General features: G+C 37.5%; 1 protein-coding gene across 1 annotated transcript in view; it reads right to left on the bottom strand.

Moving 5' to 3' along the window:
* Positions 1-26,362, bottom strand: part of MTMR3 (myotubularin related protein 3) — a gene marked incomplete at both ends in the record, with an annotated part of 119,335 nt that overhangs the window by 20,357 nt on the left and 72,616 nt on the right. The window contains 7 exons of the mRNA XM_084253215.1: positions 10,630-10,743; positions 11,686-11,782; positions 16,099-16,265; positions 18,187-18,269; positions 22,490-22,522; positions 25,316-25,432; positions 25,784-25,873. Coding sequence (XP_084109341.1) covers positions 10,630-10,743; positions 11,686-11,782; positions 16,099-16,265; positions 18,187-18,269; positions 22,490-22,522; positions 25,316-25,432; positions 25,784-25,873 — 701 coding nt within the window. The remainder of the gene's footprint in view (positions 1-10,629; positions 10,744-11,685; positions 11,783-16,098; positions 16,266-18,186; positions 18,270-22,489; positions 22,523-25,315; positions 25,433-25,783; positions 25,874-26,362) is intronic.

The following is a 26,362-nucleotide window of genomic DNA, read 5'->3' on the forward strand; positions in this document are numbered from 1 at the left end:
CAAACAGAAACTCCGGAATTTCATTGCAACTAAACCCCCACTCCAAAAAATACTACAAGGAGTCCTAAAGCCAGAACCTCAGAGGGACGAATAACAATGAAAGAAGGCCAAAAAAAAAAAAAAGTTATTAAAAGAATAAATAAATAAAATCAAAGGAAAGACAAACACAATGGCAAATACAGATGTTAACATATCAATATTAACTCTAAATGTAAATGGACTAAACTCTTCAATAAAAAGACACAGAGTTGCAGCCTGGATTAAGAAACAAAACCCAACCTTTTGCTGTCTCCAGGAAACACATTTAGCTACAAAAGATAAAAATAGGCTCAAAGTTAAAGGATGGAAAACAATCCTACAAGCAAATGGACCAAAAAAGAAAGCAGGAACAGCTATACTTATATCAGATAAAACAGATTTCAAACTCAAAAAGATAAAAAGAGACCCCAATGGTCACTACATTATGATCAAGGGGACAATACTTCAAGAAGAAATAACACTCATTAACATATACTCACCAAACGAAGGAGCACCAAAATATATCAGACAACTGTTGTCCTCTCTGAAAACAGACATCAGAGAAAACACATACGTAGTGGGAGACTTCAACACACCACTATCAACAATGGATAGATCAACAAGACAAAAAATAAGTAAAGAAACCAAAGCTCTAAATAAGGACCTAGAGCAATTGGGCTTAACAGACATCTATAGAACACTAAACCCCAAAAAAAACGGAGTACACATTTTTCTCAAGCGCACACGGATCATTCTCCAGGATCGATCACATACTGGGGCACAAGACAAACATCAACAGATACACCAAGATTGAAATCATATCAACCATCTTTTCTGACCATGAAGGCATCAAACTAGAAATAAACCATAAAAAGAAGGCAAGGAACTTTCCTACCTCATGGAGATTAAAAACCACACTACTGGAAGACCATTGGACTAATGAGGAGATCAAAGAAGAAATTAAAAAATTTTTTGAATTGAACGACAAGGAGGACACCAATATCCTAAATGTATGGGATGCAGCAAAAGCAGTAATAAGAGGAAAATATATAGCAATAGAAGCTCACATCAAGAAACAAGAAAGAACGCAAAGAAACAACCTAATCTCGAAGCTCAAAGATCTAGAAAAAGAACAACAAAAAAACCCCAAAACCAGTAGAAGAAAAGAAATAATAAAAACCAAAGCAGAAATAAATGAAATTGAAACTAAAAAAACAATCCAAAAGATCAATGAAACCAAGAGCTGGTTCTTTGAAAAAAATCAATAAAATAGACAAACCCCTAGCCAGGCTCACAAAGGAAAAAAGGGAGAAAGCACAAATAAACAGGATCATCAATGAAAGAGGAGAAATCACAACGGACACAGCAGAAATCAAAAGAATAATCAGTAACTACTATGAACAGTTATATGGAAACAAGTTTAACAATCTAGAGGAGATGGACAAATTCCTACAACTCTACAATCACCCAAAGCTAGATAAAGAAGAAACAGAACACCTAAACAGACCAATTACAATAAGCGAAATTGAAATGGTAATCAAAAACCTCCCCAAAAACAAAAGCCCAGGACCTGATGGATTTACAAATGAATTCTACCAAACATTCAGAATTAGTGCCTATCCTTCACAAACTCTTCCAAAAAATTGAGAAGGAAGGGACAATACCAAACACGTTTTATGAAGCCAACATTACACTAATACCAAAACCGAACAAGGACAACACAAAAAAGGAAAACTACAGGCCAATCTCCTTAAGGAACACTGATGCAAAAATCCTCAATAAAATTTTAGCTATCAGAATCCAACAATGTATCCATAAGATAATTCACCACGACCAAGTAGGATTCATTCCAGGGACACAAGGATGGTTTAACATCCGAAAATCAATCAACGTTATCCAACACATCAACAAAAAGAAATATAAAAACCATATGATAATATCAATAGATGCTGAGAAAGCTTTCGACAAAGTGCAACACCCATTCATGATAAAAGCCCTTGAAATTCTTGGGATACAAGGAACATACCTCAACATCATAAAGGCCATCTATGACAAGCCAACAGCCAGTATCATTCTCAATGGTGAAAAGCTGAAAGCAATTCCATTAAGATCTGGAACAAGACAAGGATGTCCACTCTCACCACTGCTTTTCAATATAATACTGGAAGTCCTAGCCAGGGCAATAAGACAAGAGAAAGACATCCAAGGAATCCAAATAGGAAAAGAAGAAGTCAAACTATCACTATTTGCAGACGATATGATATTATACATAGAGAACCCCAAAAACTCCACAGAAAAGCTAATTCAACTCAATCAGTTCAGTAAAGTGGCAGGATACAAAATCAACACGCAAAAGTCAGTAGCCTTCCTATACACAAACAATAAATCTGAAGAAGAAGAAATCAAAAAAAAAAAACATCCCTTTTGTTATTGAAACAAAAAAAATCAAATATTTGGGAATAAATCTAACAAAAGAGGTAAAGGACCTATACAAAGAAAACTATAAAACACTGTTAAAAGAAATAGAAGAAGACACAAAGAAATGGAGAGACATCCCCTGCTCATGGATTGGAAGAATAAACATTATTAAAATGGCCATCCTTCCAAAAGCAATATACAGATTCAATGCTATTCCAATCAAAATTTCAATGTCATTCTTCAAAGAAATAGAACAATTATTGATGAAATTCATATGGAATCACAAAAAACCCCGAATAGCCAAAGCTCTCCTGAAAAAAAAAGAAGGGAATGGAGGCATCACACTCCCAGACTTCAAACTATACTACAAAGCCATAATCATCAAAACTGCATGGTATTGGAACAAGAACAGACATACAGACCAATGGAATCGAATAGAAAATCCAGAAATAAACCCACAGATTTATGGTCAACTAATCTTTGACAAAGGAGCAAAGAATATGCATTGGAGCAAAGAAAGTTTGTTCAATAAATGGTGCTGGGAAAACTGGGTCGCTACATGCAAAAGAATGAAGCTGGACCACTACCTCACACCATACACAAAAATCAACTCAAAATGGATTAAAGAACTAGACATAAGACCTGAAACCATAAAATATATAGAAGGAAATATAGGCAAAACACTACGTGATTTGCACATCAAAGACATCTTTACAGACACATCACCCAAAGCAGTGATAGTGAAGGCAAAGATAAACAGCTGGGACTACATCAAATTAAAGAGCTTCTGCACAGCAAAAGAGACAATAACAAAAACAAAGAGAAACCCTACCGACTGGGAGAACATTTTTGCACCCAACACTAATGATAAAGGACTGATCACAAAAATCTGCAAAGAGCTGATGAGACTCAACAACAACAAAGAAAATAATCCAGTCAAAAAATGGGCAGAAGAGCTAAAAAGAAACTTCTCTGAAGAGGAAATGCAAATGGCCAACAGGCATATGAAAAAATGTTCAACATCACTTGTCATCAGGGAAATGAAAATCAAAACTACCATGAGATACCATCTTACACCAGTGAGAATGGCACATATTAAAAAAACTAGCAACAACAAATGTTGGCGAGGGTGTGGAGAAAAAGGAACTCTTCTGCACTGTTGGTGGGAGTGCAAACTGGTCCAACCACTGTGGAAAGCTGTGTGGAGATTTCTGGACCTACTAAACATAGAGCTTCCATATGATCCAGCAATTCCACTCCTAGGTATTTACCCAAAGGACACAGAAACATCAATTCCAAAGAACACCTGCACCCCTATGTTTACAGCAGCACTGTTTACAATAGCTAAGCTTTGGAAACAACCCAAATGCCCAAAAATAGATGACTGGATCAAGAAGATGTGGTACATATATACCATGGAATATTACTCAGCATTCAAAAAAGATAAACACATGCAATTTGCAGCAACATGGATGGCGCTGGAAGGGATCATGCTCAGCGAAATAAGCCAAAAAGAAAAAGAAAAATACCGGATGGTCTCACTCATAGCAGGAATCTAGAAAACTTAAATAAGGGACCAGGAAAATGAATATAAGAAAGTGAAAATCAAAATCAACAAAAAACTATGAACCAGAGACACTTTTAGGGGGGCGGGGGCGGGAGGGGAGGGATTGGGGTCAGAATGGGGGGGCTGCAATTGTATGGGGAATATAACAATAAAATTTATAAAAAAAAAAATAATCTCTCCTCTTTAATATAGCACCTGAATATCCTGACGTAACAGATGGTGAGACAGAGAAATATTTCTTTTCTCACTGACTTCTGAGGGCCCACCGTAGCACTGTGCATTCATGGTTGGCTTGGGAATTCTTTTCAAACCAAGATCCCACATTTGAGACTGAAGGGCTTATCTGATCCACAGTAAACTGCTTTACAAAATCTTCTAGGATTTCATGAGTCACAAAACACTCTTATACACAGGTAGTACAATGAACCAGCTACCTTTCCTTAGGCTACAATATTCTTTAGGAAAGGAATAGCATAAGCCATACTCTGACAGATTCTTTTTCAAGAAATAAGACCAGAAATCATATTCATAGTCTACTTTAAGATATGTTATTAAAAACCTAGGTATTCCCAATTAGGAATTTCAGTTAAGCATTTCTAACAAAAAGTTGTAAAAAATTATTTAGCAATCAAAAGAAATAAAGTTGTAATACATGTTACAATATGGATGAAACTTGAGTATGATATGCTAAGCGCAGAAAGCCAGTCCATTTATATGCAGTGTACAGAACAGTCAAATCTATATAGAGGTGGAAAGTAGAACACTGATACTCCAGGGCTAAGGGATTTGGAGAGGGAATGCCGAGTGACTACTAAGGGGTCTGGTATTTCTTTTGGAGGTGGTGAAAATGACTGAAATTGACTGTAGTGATGCTTGTATACCTCTGATTACACTAAAGAAAAAAAAAATCACTGAACTGTACACATTGAAAGGGTTTAATTATATATGAAATGTCTCTACAGTTTTTTTTTTTTTTTTTTTTTTTTTTGGGTAGAACTGGGGTATAGACCAGAGGTTTGGGGGGCAGGGGGATGGTGAGAGAATTCACTAGAGACAGACTGAAGAACAGAACAGGTGGATCTACTGAAATACACTGTTAAGGGGAACAGCAGGTGAAACAGGAGCATCAGGTGAAATAGGAAAGGTTTGCTGTGCCATGTAGGTTAGCTTCCTGGCCGGGGTTGGATCTCAGGCAGTCATGGTGGGCAGTAATGATGGTAGCGCTGAGTCCTAACCTCTAGGTCACCAGAGAGGCCCTGCTACAATTATTTTTTAAAAAGTTACAGAAGCAAATGGCCAACAGGCATATGAAAAAATGTTCAACATCACTTGTAATCAGGGAAATGCAAATCAAAACTACCATGAGATACCATCTTACACCAGTGAGAATGGCACATATTAAAAAAACTAGCAACAACAAATGTTGGCGAGGATGTGGAGAAAAAGGAACTCTCCTGCACTGTTGGTGGGAGTGCAAACTGGTCCAACCACTATGGAGAGCTGTGTGGAGATTTCTCGATCTACTAAACATAGAGCTTCCATATGATCCAGCAATTCCACTCCTAGGTATTTACCCAAAGGACACAGAAACATTAATTCCAGAGAGCACCTGCACCCCTATGTTTATAGCAGCACTATTTACAATAGCTAAGCTTTGGAAACAGCCCAAATGCCCAAAAATAGATGACTGGATCAAGAAGATGTGGTACATATACACCATGGAATATTACTCAGAATTCAAAAAAGATAAACACATGCAATTTGCAGCAACATGGATGGCGCTGGAAGGGATCATGCTCAGCAAAATAAGCCAGAAAGAAAAAGAAAAATACCGGATGGTCTCACTCATAGCAGGAATCTAGAAAACTTAAATAAGGGACCAGGAAAATGAATAACTATAAGAAAGTGAAAATCAAAATCAACAAACAACTATGAACCAGAGACACTCTATGCGTGGTGGGAGGCGGGGAGGGGAGGGATTGGGGATTGCAATTGTATGGGGAATATAAAAATAAAATTTATTTAAAAATAAATAAATAAATAAAAATAAAAAGTTACAGAAGTAACCAGTCCATTATAAAAATAAATAAGCAGAATAAAAAGCAAGTAAAGTTAATAAGCAAATAATTTAAATGTCTCCCAACTCTATATCTCATTAAAATTGTTTCTAAACATATACATGCCTACACACATATAACACATATGTATGGCTCAGATACTTTTTGTTTTCACTTTGAAAAAATATCAAATGAGAATATGTTATAAGTTTTTAAAAACAGCCTATAAATATTCCCTCTAAGCTTACATTCTCAGCAAAGCAATAATGCTCAGTGGTTCTGAATCCCACTGAGATACTCCACAGCTCTGCCTAATCTCAGCTAGCTCCTCGAATTGCCAGCAACATAAAGATCAGAGTTTACACATCCACATGACAGGGCCACATCTGGATCTCTACCAACCATACTTCTTATGAATCTGTCCCTTTTACAAGGCAGCTTTTATCTCATTAAGGGGTGGAGTTAGTGTGGGAGGTTGTGGAAAAGGAATGAAGTGGTCCAAGTGATTCAGAAAGATTAAATCCCTAAGGCTATGTCAGTCAGGGTTTGATCAGAGAAGCAGAACCACTTAATTAAAAGAGACACAAAGTGAGCTATTGGGAAAATGGCGCCAACAGACTTGCTGGACACAGGTTTGCAACAAATCTTCAATTTGTAAAAACTGTGGCATCAACAGTATGATCCTGGGCAAATTACTAGACTTTTCTGTGTCTCTACTTCCTTCTCTGACTTTTTTCATTTTGCCCAATCAAAGCCAGGTCCTGGGTACAAGCAGCCCTAACAGCAGCCCCCAGAGTGTTACCAGAAGTGCAGCCTCTGCTCCTCCTCAAGTGCCACTGGAGAGAACTGCTGGTTGTTATGAGTTGAAAGGAAGGCTTGAGGCAGGTGTCAACCAAGCAGAGTCCTCCAGGATGGCCATAACTTGGTTTGGGGGAGTGGGGAAGGCATGTGAGATGGGGGCTGAAAGCAGGGGTACCCTGATTTTCCTTTTCTGAGGCATCTGCCTGGCAGTACCACAGCTGAGGCCTGTTGAGTGGGAGGGTGAGGGGGGTTTAGACTGGGGGAGATGCAGCCATCCAGTGGCCAGGGTAAAGCCTACCAGGCCCTGGTGAAGAAGAGTGGAATGTCTAAGGGGACATGGATGGAGTAGTGTGGTCCTGGGAATCCCAGCCTGCCAGCTGACTACACGCAAAACCTGAGGCCTTCACACTTTCTGCACCTCCTGCCACAGCAAACTAGGCTATGGTGACTTGGCCCAGGGGTCTCTGGTCCTTTTCTTCAAGGGATCTGGGGCATGGATACCACCTCTTTCCCCTTCCCCAACCCTGGGAGACCCTCCCTGCCCACACTTTCCGCATGAAGAGAAGGCAGTGTAATGTCCACCAGCTAGTGCTGGCGTGCAACACCTGAATTGCTACCTGGAATGGTCTCCCCAAATAACTTCTGACTTGACAATTCTAGTTTCTTCAGGAAGGGGTTCCCTCACTATCTTGGCTGGGGGTGGGAGAGTGCATTTGGGTGGTGTGTTGAAGGAGAGGGTGTGTGGAGGAGCAACTGGAACTGCAGTGCATTGGACCACAAATGGATTTAAATGAAATTACTACGGATTCTATCGTGTTCTTTGAAGAACAGTATGAGAAAGATTTTTATTCTAAATTCTAAAGTCCATAAGCAATAAACTAAATTTGGCAATTAATCAAATTCATCTGAAACTAATAGCTTGCTTAAAGTCTTTTTTTTTTTTTTTTAAAGATTTATTTATTTATTTATACAAGCACTGGGTACAGTCAGAGGTGCTGGAGGGCGAGAGGATTCACCAGAGCCAGAGCGGGGAACAGAACAGGCAGGGGGACTGAAGTACACTGCTGAGGGGAGCAGCGGGCGTGGCAGGAGAGGTCTGCGCACTATGTGGGACCCTCGCTGGTGGCTGGGGATGGAACCAGAGCTGCAGAGACCGCGGCAGCTTCACAGCGCGGCGCTCAGCTGCTGCGCCACCAGGGGAGGCCCTGCTTATAGTCTTTAAATCTTCCCTGAGAAAGACAATGGAAAGCACTATGTTTTACCAAGACACCCAATTTGCTCACCTACTAGGTGGATCCACCTGGAAACAAAACCTCATTGATTTTTAAAGTGCCTACTAGCATTTAATAGGTGCTGGGTAACCAATGAGTCACACTTTCCTGGAAAAGACTGGCAGGGCCTTTTTAAGCATCCTCTCCTCCCTCTGTAGAGTCACCAGCAATGCCGAAGAGGAACAGTAGATGGCACTCTTTGGTCTGGTTCTTGGGTTTAAGGGCCATGGCATTATAATAGCTAGATCACAACTGAGCTGTTGCAGTAAAATTTTCTGCTGTCTTTTAATATGCTTTAGACTACATAAAAACAAAACATTAAGACTAAAAACCACTAACAAGAATTTCTATCATTGTACAGAACCAGGAAAAATACAAAAATTAAGCAGTCCAATGGCAAAAGTCCCCTACTAAAAACACTGAGTGCTTTGATTTTATACAAATACATAATGTTTAAACTATCCTGTTGTATTAGGCAAGCTCTCTAAATGACTAGAAATTTCTAATAATCACTCAATGCACAAAGGGGGAGCTGTAAACTACACTACAGATGGGCGCCCTTTGCACCATCTTGCTGTGCTAGAGCAATTTCTGTCTCCAATAATAAATCCAATTAAGCACTCTCATCACAGTAGGAAAAAGCACTAATCAGGTGCTAGTTCAGCATGGTGCTGTCAAGTAACTGCTGCTGGCAATCTCAGGGATCATTACCGCAGGTATACAGACAACTAAATTCAGTAAATGTATGTTGGATTCAGAAGTATCCTGCCACCTGAGCTGGCAAAGCAGAGAGGATAGAGTATCTCCAAACATCCTTCAATATGCCCCTTACAAAGCTCCCAAATGATATCAACAACTCAGTATGAAGCTCAGACCTGTGTTCTGGAACCTGTGTTCTAGAACCTGTGTTCTGGAACAGAGGCCAGTTCCTGGAAGTCTAATTTTATGTGGACTCCAATACAAACTTTCATTTATCATCTGAGAGAAGATTCTGAGAAATTATAAATAAAAAAATTTCCATTCTATAGTCTCTAGAAAGGGATTTTTTAAAAAGTTCTATTTAGAAGAAAAAAATTTTACCATATTTATCCTAAGAAGTTTTTCAACCTGCACTCTTAGGATTCTCTGTCAACTAAGAGAAATCACCTAAAGCCCCTTACTTTGAAAATGAGTCTTATCCCCTTATGCTCAAAGTCAGCAAACCCCACAAATGTCAGAATTGTTCACCTAATACCACTAATGGCTAGAGGGCACAGCTAGCTGCTTTCCCCACCTGAATAGGCCAATCACTGACAAGATTCATAAATCCTTTCAGTTTTCACTGTTCTCTAATTCCTGTGTCATTATTATCACTTGAATGATAGATAAATTTGGTGACCTACTTTTCTAGAGATGTCTGAGAACAACAGTGATGAAAATTGAGATCAAAAACTTAAATCTTTCCACTGAGCCAGAAGTAAATACTTATTTATCTTTCTCATTGAGGTGATTACCAGAATTTGCTATATCAGTGAATTAAAATGAACAAGCTGGTTACGCAGCTGGAATTCCACAAGAAGATAAATCCTTTCCTACAACATTCCAATGGAATGACTGAAAGTTTCTAACTACGTCATTGGTTTAGCTCAAATTCAAGGAGAGTACAAAAAAAACTGCAAACTGGGAAAAATGAAATAGAGAATATGAATATTACAGAGAGATGACATCTGAAACAGTTTCAAAGAAGAAATAACTTTTTAAAAATTAACATGATTCTATGAGAACTGAACTATTCACTGAATTATAAAAGCAGCCCTCAGGAATACAAGCTACTCCAGATACTGCTTAGAGAAATTTGGTATTTATAGTCATTTATATTCCACGGCATACATACAAAAAACATCATTCCCATTTTACTAATTAGAAACAGGCTGACGTGAGTTGGGGAACTTTTTCAAGGTACCATAGCAAGGAGTATCAGAAAAAATTAACCACAAATCTGTGCTCTTCACCATATTACCATTCCCTTTCAGAACTTGCCTCCCTTGGCTTTTCCTACCTTGATCTCTAAGATCTTCTATGCAATCAAGTCCTAGACTTGTTCTCTAAATGTTTCCATTTAAAAAGGAGTTCTTCCAAATATCGATGTTTCAACCACAAGACAATAACAAATGATTCAACTTTATACGCCCAATTCTCACTTTCTAGGACTCATCCCTCAATCTAAAGGCCAACATTGAAGCTAAATGCAATAAGCACATTATCTTCCCAGAGAATGTCAGAAGGATTTTGAAATACCAAGACAAGTCACTTTTCTATTAAATTTTTCTTATCAGAATGTCATGAACCATCAGTTAGTTTTCTGGATGCAGTAAGTACTAGTGTGTGACTAAAGAGCAGCTTTAGTAATAAGGAAGCAGAGAATGGCCTGGAAATTTTCCCAGAATCCTTCCCTCCCTTCCCAGATTAGCAGCAGCAGGGGTGGCAGACCAAACAGAGTCTAGCCAGGCTTGCTTACCTGTAGACAACAGCAGGGATGCGCTTCCAGGACCTGAAGCTTGCTACACTTTCTAGTTCTTTGTCAGTGATCCAGGCAGGCACTATGAGCTCCTGTGGATAGCTACCACACAGCCTAACAAGAAAGGTGAGAAAGATGGAGAGGAGGGGGGGGGGGGGGAGAGAGACACATACACACTAGGTGAGCCAACAATAAAAAGGATGTTGATTCTCCGTCTTGATTTTTTTGCTTTGTCACTGACAACAGGCAAAAGTATGACAAAACACCCTGGGTTCTTAACTCCTTAGCCAATATTAAGAGCTGCATACAGTAATCAGTTTTTCCAGTGAAAAATGAAACATTCTGGTGGTAGTCACAAATAGACGAGGAAAACAGAAGGGTTAATGCTTTCAATTGCTATAGGAAAACTTAAAAGAAGAAGGATCTATTAAGTCCTCTGGACTTTTTTTTTATTGGATCACAAAATCAGAGTAATTGACTGCCCTCCTCCACCGAAGTATTTATTGTATCTTTTAAGGAAACCAGTAATGAAAAATATTTAATAATGGTTACATTAATATATAATGGTCAAATCATCAAAGCTGTGAAGACAGTTTTAGGTCAATGTATTAAATAACAGAATTATATTCATGCCTACCAAAGGAGATAAACTAAAATTAGTCATAAAAACCAGCTCCTAAGTGTTCTGTCACTGTTCATGAAATCACTAATCCTACCTCTAACATGATGTCAAGTGACAATGAGAACAATGGAAACTGCCAGCCTACAGGTAAACACAATTATTATCCAGACAAGCATGTGACTGGAAGAGAGAGGCCTGGAGGGGTAGAAAGGAGGTCCTAGGAGCCTGTTAAGTAAAGATCAGTTTCCATCCCAGTGGTGATAGAAATGTGAACAAAAGGCTCAAAAAGTACTCTGACAATCATGCATTTAGATTTAATAAATACTCCATTTGAAAGAAAAAGTCTAAGTTCAAATGTTCTGCCACATGAGAATTGGGGTTTCCATAAAGGTTTTGGCTGAGAAATACAGTCCACAGGGACTCGTATAACTCACTTGTACTTCTCATTGATGTTGGAAATCCTCCAGGCGTTGTTCATATCAAAACCCATTCGCTCCACTTCATTTTTAAACCTTGACGTTACGTGCTCCCCTAGGAGACAAAGACAGAAGAAAGGGAGAAATGAATGCCATTGAAAATAGGTGGAGTAAAAGCTTTGTTAAGGAATAAAAGCATCACTTTTTAAAAAGTACTACTTATCTATTTTTTACTATATATGTATATAGTAAAATAACATTTAGTTTTAGTTTAAAAAAAAATCCATCAGTTAAAGATTATGAAGAGGAATGAGGGAATTAGTTTTGATCAAGAATTATATCATCCCATACAAAGAACTCACACAACTCAACAAAAACAAAGTAAACAATCCAGTCAAGAAATGGGCAGAAGAACATAAAAGACACTTCTCCAAAGAGGCATATGAAAAAATGTTCAATATCCCTTATAACCAGGGAAATACAAATCAAAACCACATAGAGATACCACCACATAGCAATTCTTACTTTAGTGGCAATGAAAACGTTTTTAAAGTAATGAGTCTGTCTATCATAATCAGAGTGTCCATTATAAGTCTAAAAAAATTTTTCCGCCCAAAATAGTCTAGTTCCCTGGCTGATTCTGAATATTCGCAGCCACAATTATACAGTTTAAAGGTCCTACTCAGGATGTAAGGAAGAAGAATAGTGCCAGTGCCAGAGAACTAGCCCACCTGGATTTTCAAATATGGAAGGAGGAATATTCTTTTCTATGAATAAAGTTCCAATACAGTCATCTAGATGCACACTTCCTAGACTGTGTCTAAGTTCAGAAGACAGGCTTTTACTTTATACTAAATACACAGCCTCACAACAGCGCACTACCATGATGTTCATGGTTAAACATGATGAGCTTAACAAGCGTTTCACAGAATAGAGTTCAGAGAGGTGAGCCTGTTACTACTAATCTAGCAATTAAACCCCATCATCTCTGAGGACTCATGATTAATACTCAAGTACAGAACACACCAAGAAGTCAGCTACAATGAGAAGGAAGGTGAGCACATAGGAGAGTAGCTTTAAACTTCTAATCTGTTCTTTTTTCAGACTTTGAAATGAGACTAAGAGGAGAGTCAGGAGTCTTAAAAAAGCTTTTGTAAATTTCTCAGGTGAATTCCAACAGTAATGTTGACTTCTTTCAAAGTGGATTAAGACCTAGAGCTGTGGTCACAGTGTAGCTGGCTTACCTAAGCTCAACAGTCAAGATTTATATGAATAACAAGGTAATGATGTTATTTTCCCATTTCCCTCTTCCCTGACTCATTCTACTCTTAACAGGATTGGCAGAGAAGAATCCATAAAAGGCCTTATTAACCGCTAAAAGAATAAACTAACTTCCACCCTTCAGGTTCTATGCTTGTGATCGCATGTGCTGGGGCAGGTAATACAATGCATTACCCCGAAATAACTCAAGTGCTGGCTCAACCTAAGGATGACTTACAAGAGTGTCGTTGTCTACTTTGCTCATATTTAATGAGTAATATTGTAGACTCTACCAACAACATTGTTGGGTATAAAGAGAAGAACCAGGTTGACAGGCCTTAAAAATGCCACCATGGTATTTTTTATTGAGTACAGTGAAAATATATAAAAGGAAAAGATCATACATATACAGAGACTCAAAATGCATGTGAGTGGTAGCAGGTTAACTTAAGTATGGACTACATATGTTGAGATAAAACAAAATGCAACCTTTACTCAGAGTAAGTTATAACCAATCAAGATAGCATCACCCTATACAAGCAAAATATTTTTGCAAACATGCCACAGAGGACGCACATTTATTGAACTCTTTAGTACTAACAGATCTGATCTTCAGGATATCCAGATTAGTTTGAGCAAGAAGAAAAAAGAATGTCCTAGTTTGAAGAACAAAGCAATCTGAAACAGAATAAATGACTTGCCCAGCATTGACTCAAAAGAGTCAATGAATGAATGAGCCAGAGAACATTTACAAGCATTGCCAGATTAACTTCAGATACTTAAACAAGATAGATTTGGAAATAAAAACATAAATGAAAGGGCTTCCCTGGTAGTCCAGGGGTTAACGTCTCAGCATTATCAAGCTATCGCCAGCCACTGCTGCCTGAGTATGATTCCCAGCCAGGGAGCTAACCCACATTGCACAGCAGACCCCTCTTGTCTTGCCTGCTGCTCCCCTCAGCAGTGTATTAAAGTAGATCTGCCTGTTCTGCTCCTTACTCTGTCTCTGGTGAATCCTCTCACCACCCCCCACCCACCTCTGGCCTACACCCCAGTTCTTGTATGCATAAATGAAAATAAATCTTTAAAAATAAAAATAAAAAAAGCCCCAGTGTAAACCTCAATGGAAGGAAGTTCACAAAATTTCACTCTTCAGTAATTTAATATTTTACTTCCAAGCTGGACACACTACAAATTCAGTGTTAGACCAGCAAACTTCTATTTATACATAACATCAAGTTTATAGACAATTGCCTGCAAAATAACATAAACCTGATCACAAAGCTCTTTTTTTTTTTTAGAACACCTGCACCCCTATGTTTATAGCAGCACTATTTACAATAGCTAAGCTTTGGAAATAGCCCAAATGCCCAAAAATAGATGACTGGATCAAGAAGATGTGGTACATATACACCATGGAATATTACTCAGCATTCAAAAAAGATAAACACATGCAATTTGCAGCAACATGGATGGCGCTGGAAGGGATCATGCTCAGCAAAATAAGCCAGAAAGAAAAAGAAAAATACCGGATGGTCTCACTCATAGCAGGAATCTAGAAAACTTAAATAAGGGACCAGGAAAATGAATAACTATAAGAAAGTGAAAATCAAAATCAACAAAAATCTATGAACCAGAGACACTTTTGGGGGGGGGTGGAGGGAGGGGAGGGATTGGGGTCAAAATGGGGGGGGGTTGAAATTGTATGGGGAATATAAAAATAAAATTTATTATAAAAAAAATAGAGTTCTTAGGAGAACTCCAGTACCAACTATCTAGAGCAAAAGTGTTATTTAGCATTTTCTAATAAAGAATATGAGAATGATTTGCTCCCCCCCCCCAAAAAAAAGAAAGAAATGATATTGGCGAATTTCAGATACTATTACTTTTGGGAGAATCTACAGTATTCTTAGCATTCAGATTAAAGGATGGTAACCAAAGTAAGGAATCTAAGTAAAATTATCATTCTCCTGGTAGTTTATTTAGAAGTGACTAGAATTTCTAAAGACAGTTTGTCTCCTTACAGTTTAGTGCTGCTGCTTCATCCTTGATACCTACTAATCCTACTTTGCCGCTGTTTGCAAAAGGAGTGATGTTTCTACAGTCTCTTTAATTTTCTATGACTCCCATTGGCTACCGCCCACAGTCAGAGCTCAGGGCTGCCTGGCACTGCCTCTCTAGCATATTCTCTTTAGCCCTGCTAATTAATGCTGGAGGGCCTTCTCCTTCCATTCACCAGGTGAGGGCAGGGGACATGGCTGGAGTTGGGACTAAGGACAGCCAGGAGAAGAGGGTATTGCAGAGGCCTGTTGCTGCAACAGTAGTGGCAAGAAAGCAGCCTTGAAAATACACCTGAATCTGTTTCACCTCCTTCTCACTCCTCCCCGCTGGAAGCAGGGGTGGAACTGTGTAGCTTTATGTACACAGGAATAATCTTCCTAGAATACATCCAGACGTGCAGCACAGTCCAAAAAAAAAAATCTTAAATAAAAATCGGATGCCTCTTTGCAAAAAAAAAAAAAAAAAAAAAACAACAACAACAAAGCTCTTTTTGAGGGAGAAAGAGAAAGAGTGGGACAAAGATTTCATGAGGAATAAGGAAGCAGGGATTCCAGTACAGGTTTGGCTTCTCTATTTGTCCTTAGGAAAGTCACCTGGTCTCTCTGGACCTCTGATTCATTATCAATAGGATTAAAGGGGTGAAAATAGGTAATCTATGACTGAAAAATTTGAAAAAAGCAAAAGATCATTTTGTACTTCACAGTTCTATGGTCTAACCTCATAACTTTGTTCAGACCATTTCTGTTCTGTTCCCTATTATCTAATCAACAAACCCTTATTCAACATTTAAAGGTCATTACTAACACAAAGTATTTCCAAATGTATATATAAAACTCATAGCTTCCTTCTGTTAGGCTTTACAGCACCCATCAAACCTTATACAGTTGTCCATAGGCCCATTAGATTATGATGCCAAATCTAGTGTTCCTCCCTTTCCCTGAAGGCAAGAAACAGTCTATCTATATAGGGTTTAGAAGAATGATGGGCACATACTAGAGCTCCATAAAGCATACATTGATTGAATACCTGAATACTCAGGAGTCTCATGTTAAGGGTACTTTAAGTGGCAGTTCAATAAAACCACAGTGCGCGCATTTTATAAAGGCCTACCTGGTCTGCATAGGTCTCCATGTTGCTCTTTTTCACTGGCATAGACTTCCATGCACCAAGCGTGATAGGCAAATGAGAAAAGATCTTCTATTTTAGCAGGTGGTCGGATTGCATTGTTCAGTCTCTTAAGCCACTCTTGACACTGCTCAAAGGTTGAGAACTGACACCTTTGTAAAGTCAAACCACAATGTAATCAGAAGACAGTTGACAAAACTAAAGGCATTTCAAAGTTCCTATTCATGGTGAAGGTACAACTGCAGTCAAGAAAGCTTTAGAGGGAGCCATTCACATGTTATCATTAGTAGTAAGAACAGGGCCAACAAATTTATCCAATGGTGCCAAATTCCAAAAAGAAAGCTAAATATGAAAAAAAAAAAACTTATTTTTTTAAACTAGAGAACTCTCTTCTGTTAATAATTAATGACAATTGAAAGTAAAATGATAATCACTGCCTTCTGTGAATGGGATTTCAAAAGCCTTCCAAAGCCTTATGATTGTCCCACTGAAGAAACATGTCTAGAGAAATTCTTTTTGTCAAGACATATTAGGCTGAGCTAAAAATTTATTACAGCATTACTTTTGATGAGTTAGGGAGTATTTTAAAATTTGTCCATTAGCAGTTAGAAAAAGTCAGCATCTTTAGAGCTAAACTAACACAATTACAATGAAGCTTTCAGCTGTGATCACATAGAGAACAAAACAATTTTCACTATCAACTGCAATTTTCAGTATGTATAACAGGTAAAATAATATACAAAAATACATTTTCAAATGCAATGCTTAAAACTGAATGAAAAGCAAACTTTTCAAACTGTGAGTTGTAGCCAGAATCTATCAGAAGCAAGCCAAATCTCAACAGCTAAAAAAACACCTCAAATACTTACAATAAAACCAAGGAGATCACTTAACCCCTCTCCCATCCCAATCAATGTGGCTCATCAATATGCCAACACACAAAGATTAATGGCACTCCAGAATAGGGCAAAGAGATAAAGTAAAAACTTGGGGAATTTAAAGCTTGTAGGAATATTCATTTTGCCACCATTATAGAAAATATTAGATCAGATAAAACCATTAATGGATGCTAAATCTGGAGAAATTCAATGAGAAACAGGGACATTTATTTGCATTATGTTAAAATGCCCCCATAGATGCTGTTCATTAGTTACAGGGAGAAAACATAAAAATTATAACAAAAGCAGGTGATACCTTAAGAGAGATCAAAATTAACATCACCAATTAAGGGACAAATAGACACAGTTTACCTCCAGATGTAATACAACACCTTGAAAAGGACACCTCACACATAAAATATTCTAGCTGAAAATATATGATCTCAATTTAATCATGAGAAACATTCAACAGACACAAAATAAGAAACATTCTATTAAAATGAAAGATAGTATTCTTCAAAATGTGACTGCTGTAAGACAAAGAAAAGTGGTGAAGAATGTTCCAAATTAAAGACTACAGAATGATGGTAATATATGACCTTGAATGGATCCTGGTCTTAACAAAAGTGAGGATGGGGGAAATGCCATAAAGGCACTAGGTCAACTACAAAATTAGGCCATATGTAGTAGATTGGACACAAATTTTATGAGCATAAAATACTGGGTTGTTGGAAAAGTCATGATGTATTTTTTTCTGTTTTCTAAGCAAAAATGCATTAATGACTTTTCTGACAATCCAATAGTAAAGCTGATCATGATATTATGGTTTTATTTAAAAAAAAAGTCCCAATTCTTAGGAAGCACACTAAAGTATTTCAGCAGAAAAAGCCATTACTAAGTTGAAAAAACCAAACACCCCTTCCCTGCAAACAAGAAAGCAAATGGGGTAAAATGCTAACAATCCTGATGTTCTTTGTACTATCTGCACTGCTTTTGTAAATTTGAAATTATCCCCAAATTTAAAAAATACCTTTCAATATAGCAAAATATCCTAAAGATAAACTATTCCAGGCAGACTACTCAGAAAATATTCCCAACAAGGCTGACCTTCGAAAGCTATTTTTGTTACTAACCCATGGATCCATTCTTTAAAAATAGTTTCCATACTAAACAGCATCATAAACACACCACATACCTGATAACTTTGCAGTCTTTGCAAGTTAAATGAAGTTGAAATATATCTCGGCATTCAACACTTTCTATAAGCTGTAATGGAACCTGCAAATTAAAAAGATGAAGTCTCAGTCAAAAAGGCATTGACCCCGCAGTTCTTCAAATGTGTCTAACAAGAGTAATTAGAAAGCTCTACAGGGGAAAAAACAAACAGAACTGTAAATTTATCGAAATCAATAGAACTCAAATGATTTACTGCAGAGTGAATTAAAGTTTCCCTTTCTCTATATAAATCAATGTCATCGTGTCATATTATAGCATGAAAAGGAGGTCCAGCCTCTGAAGAATAAAAAATATATTATCTCTCAGGCATCAAACTCACAAGCTCATGAAAGTAATAATTTTAGATGCTATATCTAGCCATGATTTTCAGTGTCATAAAAGCTGTAAGGTGGCTTTCCTGTCTTTTTCATAGAAAAGAACTCAGATCAAGTAATTAGCAGACCTGTTGTCTGCCCCAAATGAAAAAGTGACTTTGTGTTCCTGTGCCAGCTAAGGAGAATTCTGAAAAAGGCTGGAAATCTAAACTGCCTGCAGGTCCTAAAACTATCTAGGTCTGATTTGCTTCAAAAGAACAGTTTAAGAATCCTGGTTGCTACATGGGACTTGAGGTATAGGCAAGCTGGAATGGATCTCTTCCTGACAATCTGGTCACTGAGCATAGGCATGTAAGTACAACAGTGGAGAGGGGTCAGAGAAAGGAGATAAGGGAAAACATCTCAACAAGATGACAAATCCTCACATTGACATGAGAATCTTCTCCTATCCCTCAACTTGTCCTGATTCATCCTCTGGCTTCAAAAAGCTATTTCCAAAACTTCTGAAGAGAGTCTGGTGAAATAATAGAGGACACTATCACTCTTTTGAAAAGGAGTATACCACAGTCTTTTGTATCACATCCAGCCAAAATGTGGTTCTCGAGAGTTGTGAAAATTAATTTAGCATGAGAAGAGGGATGTATCGCCTCCAACAAAGAATTAAGAGTGATGCCTGTCCAGGATAGCCCTCATGTTAGCTGAGCCAGTTTCAGAAACATGCTTCCTACAAACATTGCCCACCTACGCAGTTACCAGAGTCAGCAGAGAATTCTCATAAGAACATAGCAATCAAAAATAAGCCCAGTGCTGGATGTCTGGGACAAAGAAACAGAACCTGGGGCAGGAAAGAGATGAAAACAAAACAGTAAGAGCCAGATAAATGGCTGGGATTTTCTAACTCATGACCAAAGCCTTTTGGGTTCTAAGTCTATAGTCTACAAAATTGTAACTGGACTAGGAATAAAGTCTAGAAAATATTGCTTGTGTTCTGAGAAAAAAGGAGCTTTTGGCCCTCTGATTTTGCTTAAGTCCTTAGCCCCAAGGAACTAAAGAAACTGCAGCTGAAGTGGCAAAAATTCTTCCAAGACCTGTATGTTTAAGAAGGAAAAAAACAACAGTGTATCAGTAGCAATAAATTGTAAAGGAGGAATAGGAGACCAAGAAGATAGAGGTTAGATGATGACACTGATTTATTATCAAACCAGCCCTTTGGGGGGCCTGTAACAGATTCTCATACTGTTTTTTTAAATCAACCTTCTTCCCCCGCTCCATTCCACCCCTAAATAAGTGGCCACCAGGCTAACAATCAAGAGGCTTGTGTTCTAATCTCAGTTTTATCTGCTTCCTGACTTCCTTGAACAAGCATCCAACCTTACTATATATAACCAGTCTCCGCTTTCTCTGGATGGTCACAACATAGAAAGTCACAGATGACAATTTGGAAGACCCATGCACGGGAAATGGAAAGAGCCTAGGGTAAAGCGTGAGCTTGACATGTCTACATGAGAAGCTGCTCTATCAGCAGTCTCCTGCAGCAACCCAAGTCCCCTTGGATCAGTATTCCTTATAGCTAGGAAACCTGAAAACCAAATAAAACTGTTAATAGCTTTTGGAGGGAGTGGACCAGTCTTTGCTACAAAGAATATTAAGTTTTACATCCTTCCTATCAGACTGTATCCAGACTGCCAGAATAAGAATGAAATACTTCAGAAAATACAAAATACCTGCTACCTAAAATGCATTTGATACACAATTTTTATTTGTTTTAACATTGCAAATTTAAGGAAAAATTAAAATGCTGGTTGCTAGTATGCAGATTCTAGCAAGTCACCAAAACAAACATGTACACAAGTTATAGATATGGAAAACAGCAGATTTTAATGCTCATGCAGTCACATGCAACAAGAACAGGGATATGTGAAAGAGAAATATTTGACTTTATATCAAGTAAACATCTCCCCTTTTCTTTCCTTCAACATTCCTCCCTTCAGAGTTATTTGCACAGACTGCTGCCTCTTCTATTAAGGTAGAACTGGTCTTCTTTTCTTCTTCCCACATCCAACCAAAACGTACTAAGTTTCTCTACAGGTTCACTCCACTGCTTTAAGCTTCTTAACTTTCCTTACATTTGAAGAGTATGCCTTACCTTTTCTGTAACTAGACATACACAATAATCAACCTTACAAGCAAAGAATTACATATTCAAGAGCCATACTACTTTATAGCCCAGAAAGATTAAACCATTACATTACAAGCTACCAGCAAAGTTAGGAAGAGACTCCATGTCCTCTAGCCAAGGTTCCTTCCATTATGTATAGTGCACCTCTCTTTTTGCCCTCTAAGAGTGCCCTTCCCTTCTGTATGAGATCTGTTTTAATTCTTTCACAATTAAGTGGCCTCCCTACCAGGAATCTCAAGAAAAAAATAGATATGGAAGGGTAACAAAAAATCTAAAATTGCGTTTGAATCTTCTTTGAAGTACATTGATATGTTTTATAGCCTGGTGATATGCTTTGTGGCAACTCATTTTCTTTTTAAGCTCTTTTTATAACCCAAATGAGCAACTCCTTTCTCCTCTACTTTATACTTGCCAGGTAATTCCATCTCTCTTTATAATGCTTTTCCGCTTATAATTTCCACCAAAGTCATGCTCAAAACAATGCATTAAAACACACTCAGTGCTGTTAATTTCTCCAAAGGCAAAAAGTTTCATAACGGGCACTAAAAACCTCTAAAAGCATCAATCCAAAAAAGCAGAAAGGCAGACATTAAAAAATGTAATACACATGCACAAGTATTAAAGATGTACAGTACTGTAACATGCCGGTATGATGGGTAATTTTATGCTATCGTACCCTATTACATTTACCTCAGTTCATTCTAAGTGTGTGTGCCTGCATTTACATTATTTTTCAGCACCAGAATTTAAAAGTAGAATAACATCAATGTTTAAAAAATAAAAGTTATAACCCAAATGAGAAATACTAATCTTTTATACACATTTGAAGTAAAAATGGCACTAACAGAGTGAAAATAAAACAAGCAATGAGTCTAAACCTAAATTTGTAATAAGCTGTAAAATATGTGGGCACTGATTCTTTTCAATTAAAAACCAGTCAGAAGAAGACCATCACAGTTTTAAACCCAGATATTTTATTTTTCATCACTGATATTTACAAGTCACAATCCCAGACCTGGTTTCAGATGACTCTGCTACAGTTTATGAATACTGAGGCTAAAATGCAAACAATAACCACCTCCTGAAGCATGGGGGACAAACACTTTTGTTGTATATATTTAGACAATGGAAATATGAAAAAAAAGTGCTATAGAAGATATTTCCAGCTGCTATACTTCCATCTTTGGAAGTTTTAATGTCCTTTTAAATACTAATGCTAATTTAACAATTTCTGGTTGAAATTCAGTTTCTAATTTTTTTCTAACTTTTTAAAAATTTTATGCATACAAGAGCTGGGGTGTAGGCCAGAGGTGGGGGAGGGGGGAAGGTGAGAGGATTCACCAGAGACAGAGTGGGAAGCAGAACAGGTGGACTGACTGAAATACACTGCTTAATGGAGTAGTGGTGAGACAGGAGTGGTCTGCTGCGCCTTGTGGGTTAGCTCCCTGGCCGGGGGAACTCATGCTGCTTCGGCTGCCGACAGCTTCATAGTGCTAAGACTTAACCCTTGCACCACAAGGGAAGCCACAGTTTCTAATTTTTGAGGGTTATCATTCTATCTGTTTATGTGAGATGAGGTGAGATGAGGGCTTTATTCTCACCCCATGAACAGTTTTCATTATAGAGTACTACCAGAACTTTGTCTAGTAAGAGGGAAGGGACTCATGCAGAGAATAAATTTGCTGATTTGCAAGGTGAATATCTGACAATCAAAACCAACTTATTCCAAGCACAAGTGCAGTAATTTCCTAGGATTCTCAGTTACTTACTGGGATTTCAAAAGCAGCAGATTGAGAGGTGGTCTATTGAATTACACAACAAAAAGTAGTGTTACACTTTCATGAATTCCACTTGAACATTTGCTTATAAATTAAGCATCAAAGAAACATACTTGCATTTATGTAAAATTACAGTTTTGGAAAAGCACAGAATGGAAGCAGTTCAAACATTAAATACTACAAATGAACTCTACCACAGAGGTTCTTTACTCTAGGAACTGGTAACTTGCTATTCACTGAATGTGTATGGATTAAATTAATGGTATCTATAGTATCTGTATCTACAGACACATTTTACTCAATGTGCTATGAAATTAATAGAATATATGATATCAAGTAGATATTTAAAACATGATGATTAAGTCATATTTCTAAAGTGCTAAATGTATTGATTTAAAAGCATACAGAAATGATGCAAAGTAGGAGATGCAGCAATATATACTGGCATATATGGGATTGGAGAGTTGAAATGTGTTTGATTTAATATAATAACCTTTAAGGGAGGTATCATGATTGCACATATTTTACTGAAATATTTCTCTGCTAAGGGAGGGAAAGAGGAAGGTGCAACACCAACTCACTCTGGTCTACATTCAGGATCCAGTATAGAAAAAAACATTGTTCCTTGGAGTAACCACAGGTTTTAAGAACCTTAGCACTAACTAATGTGATTTATTTCTATGGAGAACTTCCAGTCTCTCAATCTGAAATGTTTAAGTCACTGCAATATTATCTGTTCAAAGTCATTATTTTGGACTTTTTAAGTGACATGTGGGCTCCATGCCTTGGAGAGCTAAAATGCTGAGAAAACACCTTTAGGTGAGGAAATGACTCAGAAAGAACAGTGGTAAGTTTTCATAAGCATGTGTCATATTCACAATGGGAGACCAACAATTTCAGTAAATTATCTACTCAAACAGTTGCTGCGAGATATAATAATGAAACAGGCCCATTCACACAAAAATAGGTTGTTTTAAAATGATCTAATATCCATTTCAAAGCCTTATTAACCTCATTCACACTTAATATTTACTGAATACCATGGCATCAGAGACATGCTGGATCCTAAAGATACAAAAATGAATTGAAAAATTGTAACATATCTGATATATACTGTAAAGTTGTGTTCAAGAAAAAGAAACCAGGAGAGTATAATGAACTGTCAGGGAAGGAACTGGGACCAATAAAGGCTTCATACAAGAAGTGATCATCTGAATCTGTTTTGACATAGTCCCTGGGCTAGAAAAAAAGAAAGACTCCAGAAATGTGAGATGTGGCTGAATAGTTCCAAGAGAGTAGTCTTACTAATACAATGGAAAGAAAGGGGAAAGAAAAGAATCAGAAAATTTGGCAGGGCCCAAGTATCACACCATTTAGACCAATGGCATGCTAAGTTAGAAACAAAAGAAATACTGAAGGATTTTGGTGAATGATATGATCAAATCCAACATGATCTCTCTCCACAGACCCTATTCCCAAACATATTTATAAACAGTCTCTGAAATACTTAGCCATAAACCAGTAAGCTCAGAAACAGGTGACAGTAGGAAAAGTGTGTAGTGATATGTTTATCATTCCCCACATGCAATTTAGTTAGTATTTCATTGATCCCAGCTATTTAAACACAAAATTAAATTCAGCAGTTCTACTAATTATTTCTGTCATTACTTTGCTAGTAATAGCTGGAACGGGATTTCTGGTTGTTGGAATTTCTAAGAGTTTCCATCCTATCAAGACTACCCAGTTCCAAATAGGTTCTTCTGAACATAGTTCTACATGGTATAAAAGCACAGCATACCTTTTTCTTTAATGAATCTTATGTGTCTTTAGCTGATGAACAGAAAACCAATGGAATAGCAATAATGGTAGCCCAAATCTAGAAGCCAGACAGCTCCTAGATCTAAAAGATTAACTACAAAGAATACGGCATATATATATACACACACATACACACATATACATAAATAATAAATGTCAACTGTAAAGAAAATGACTGCCACTTGAGTCTTTTTGACAAAGGAAAGAACAATGAATCTGTCTGGTAACTTTTGGACCACTGAATAAAATGAACTGAGGTGACAAATTTCAAAGAATTACAAAATGAAGCCAAAACACACACTCTGAATAAAAGTATAGTCATTTTATATGAACTTTCATTAATGTCACAACACACGTATCTGTTGCTAGAACCAAAGTGCAAAAAAGTCACAATACTGGCAAGCAAAGGAGGTGTTCATTTGGTGAAAATACATGAACTTTTATGTCTTTGTCATTTCATTGAAAACTCTTAATGATGCAGTGCACTTCAAAAACTAATTCACTAAGTGTACCCTCCCAGCTGAAAAGGGTAAATGTACTCTTGAGAACTGACAGCCTTCCTTTTCTTCAGCAATACATACAGTCCATTAGGCAAATAAACATTGTACTTAACATCTATACTTACACTACTAAGCTATTAAAATAACTTCACCCTATAATAAGTACCTGCACTGAGCTCAAAGTACATCTCATCATTTGACATTAAGGTTCAGGAAATTATCTCAACTGAGGCAGCTGGTGACTACTTAAGACTGAGGAATAAAAGCCTTTGTACCTTCATAAAGCTTAATGATACAGCATTACCTAGTACAAGTCATTCAGTGTTACTAAAGAATGGACACCTCAGCTGACAACTACATATATCATTTAAAATCAAGTGTAAAAGTTCCTCCTAACCTAGTGTCCTGAGTCCTAAATAAAGTGAGAGAAAAGCATACTACATTTTCACATGTCCCTTCTCCACTTACTTTAGAGGGAGAACAATTAGTAACCACTTACATTAACAAGAGACTCTTTAAATTTGATGTGAAGTCTGTAATTAGAAAGGGCAATGATGGCATCCTCAGCACGGCCTACAAATTCTGTGCTTTCTCCATGAAGTTCAAGGAAAGGAACCTTCAAAACAGAAGAAACTCTTCAGAGTTCTGAAGCAGTAAAGCAAAATCTTCACATGGATCCCATCTCAAACAAAACATAGTGCATAAATAGGTAGTGGACCGAAAGAACCACATGATCTAAGTATACATAGTTATTCAAATTCAAGACTACTAAAGTAATAACAGATGTGATTACTCAATGGATTCTCAGAAAACAGTCTTTCTATAAGGTGAGAGATTTTTAAACTTTCATTTCTACTATGAGTATGGTTTAAGAAAAAACACACAGTGTATTACTTCATTCCATTAGCTCTGCTACATTGCTATCATGATGCTAAGTATTTTACATTCAAAGGTAACCTGTAATTACCTGAAGATTCTCATCCTCCCGGATCAGCTGCTTCCTGGGAAAGATCTGATTGGCCTGGATGCACTCAAGACTGTGCCGAGTCTCTTCATCCTGGAAAAATCCAAAATCTTTAAATAACTTCAAACCTCCTAATCATTCATATTGATTTTTCTACATCTAGGAACATAATCAAATTGAAAAGTCCAATGACTAAGATCAATAAGCAAAAAGCTCAAGGAAAAAAATATTCATCATCCTCCAAAGTGTTTCATCTAATCTGTTAGGTATTTCTAATACCTAGGCACAGAGGTCCTGTGCCCTGAAAGAACACTTCTATAAAAAAACTAACAAGTTGCTGGTACATGACTTGTTATGAGAAACTAAGATAATGTGATTATTTTCCTCTTGAAGTTACTACCTTTAGTCCTTATTTTTGAAAGCTACATATTGAATTATTTAAGAATGAAATGATGTGAGGTTTGGGATTCACTTTAAGTGTAGTCAGTCTCCCCACTGTCTAGGGGTTAAGTCAGAGTCAACACCATGACAGCCCTCCAGGCAGAGGCCTGAGTTTGATCCCCGGCCAGGGAGCAACCCACA

This window comes from Talpa europaea, assembly GCF_964194135.1.
Source record: "Talpa europaea genome assembly, chromosome: 14".
Lineage (NCBI taxonomy): Eukaryota > Metazoa > Chordata > Mammalia > Eulipotyphla > Talpidae > Talpa > Talpa europaea.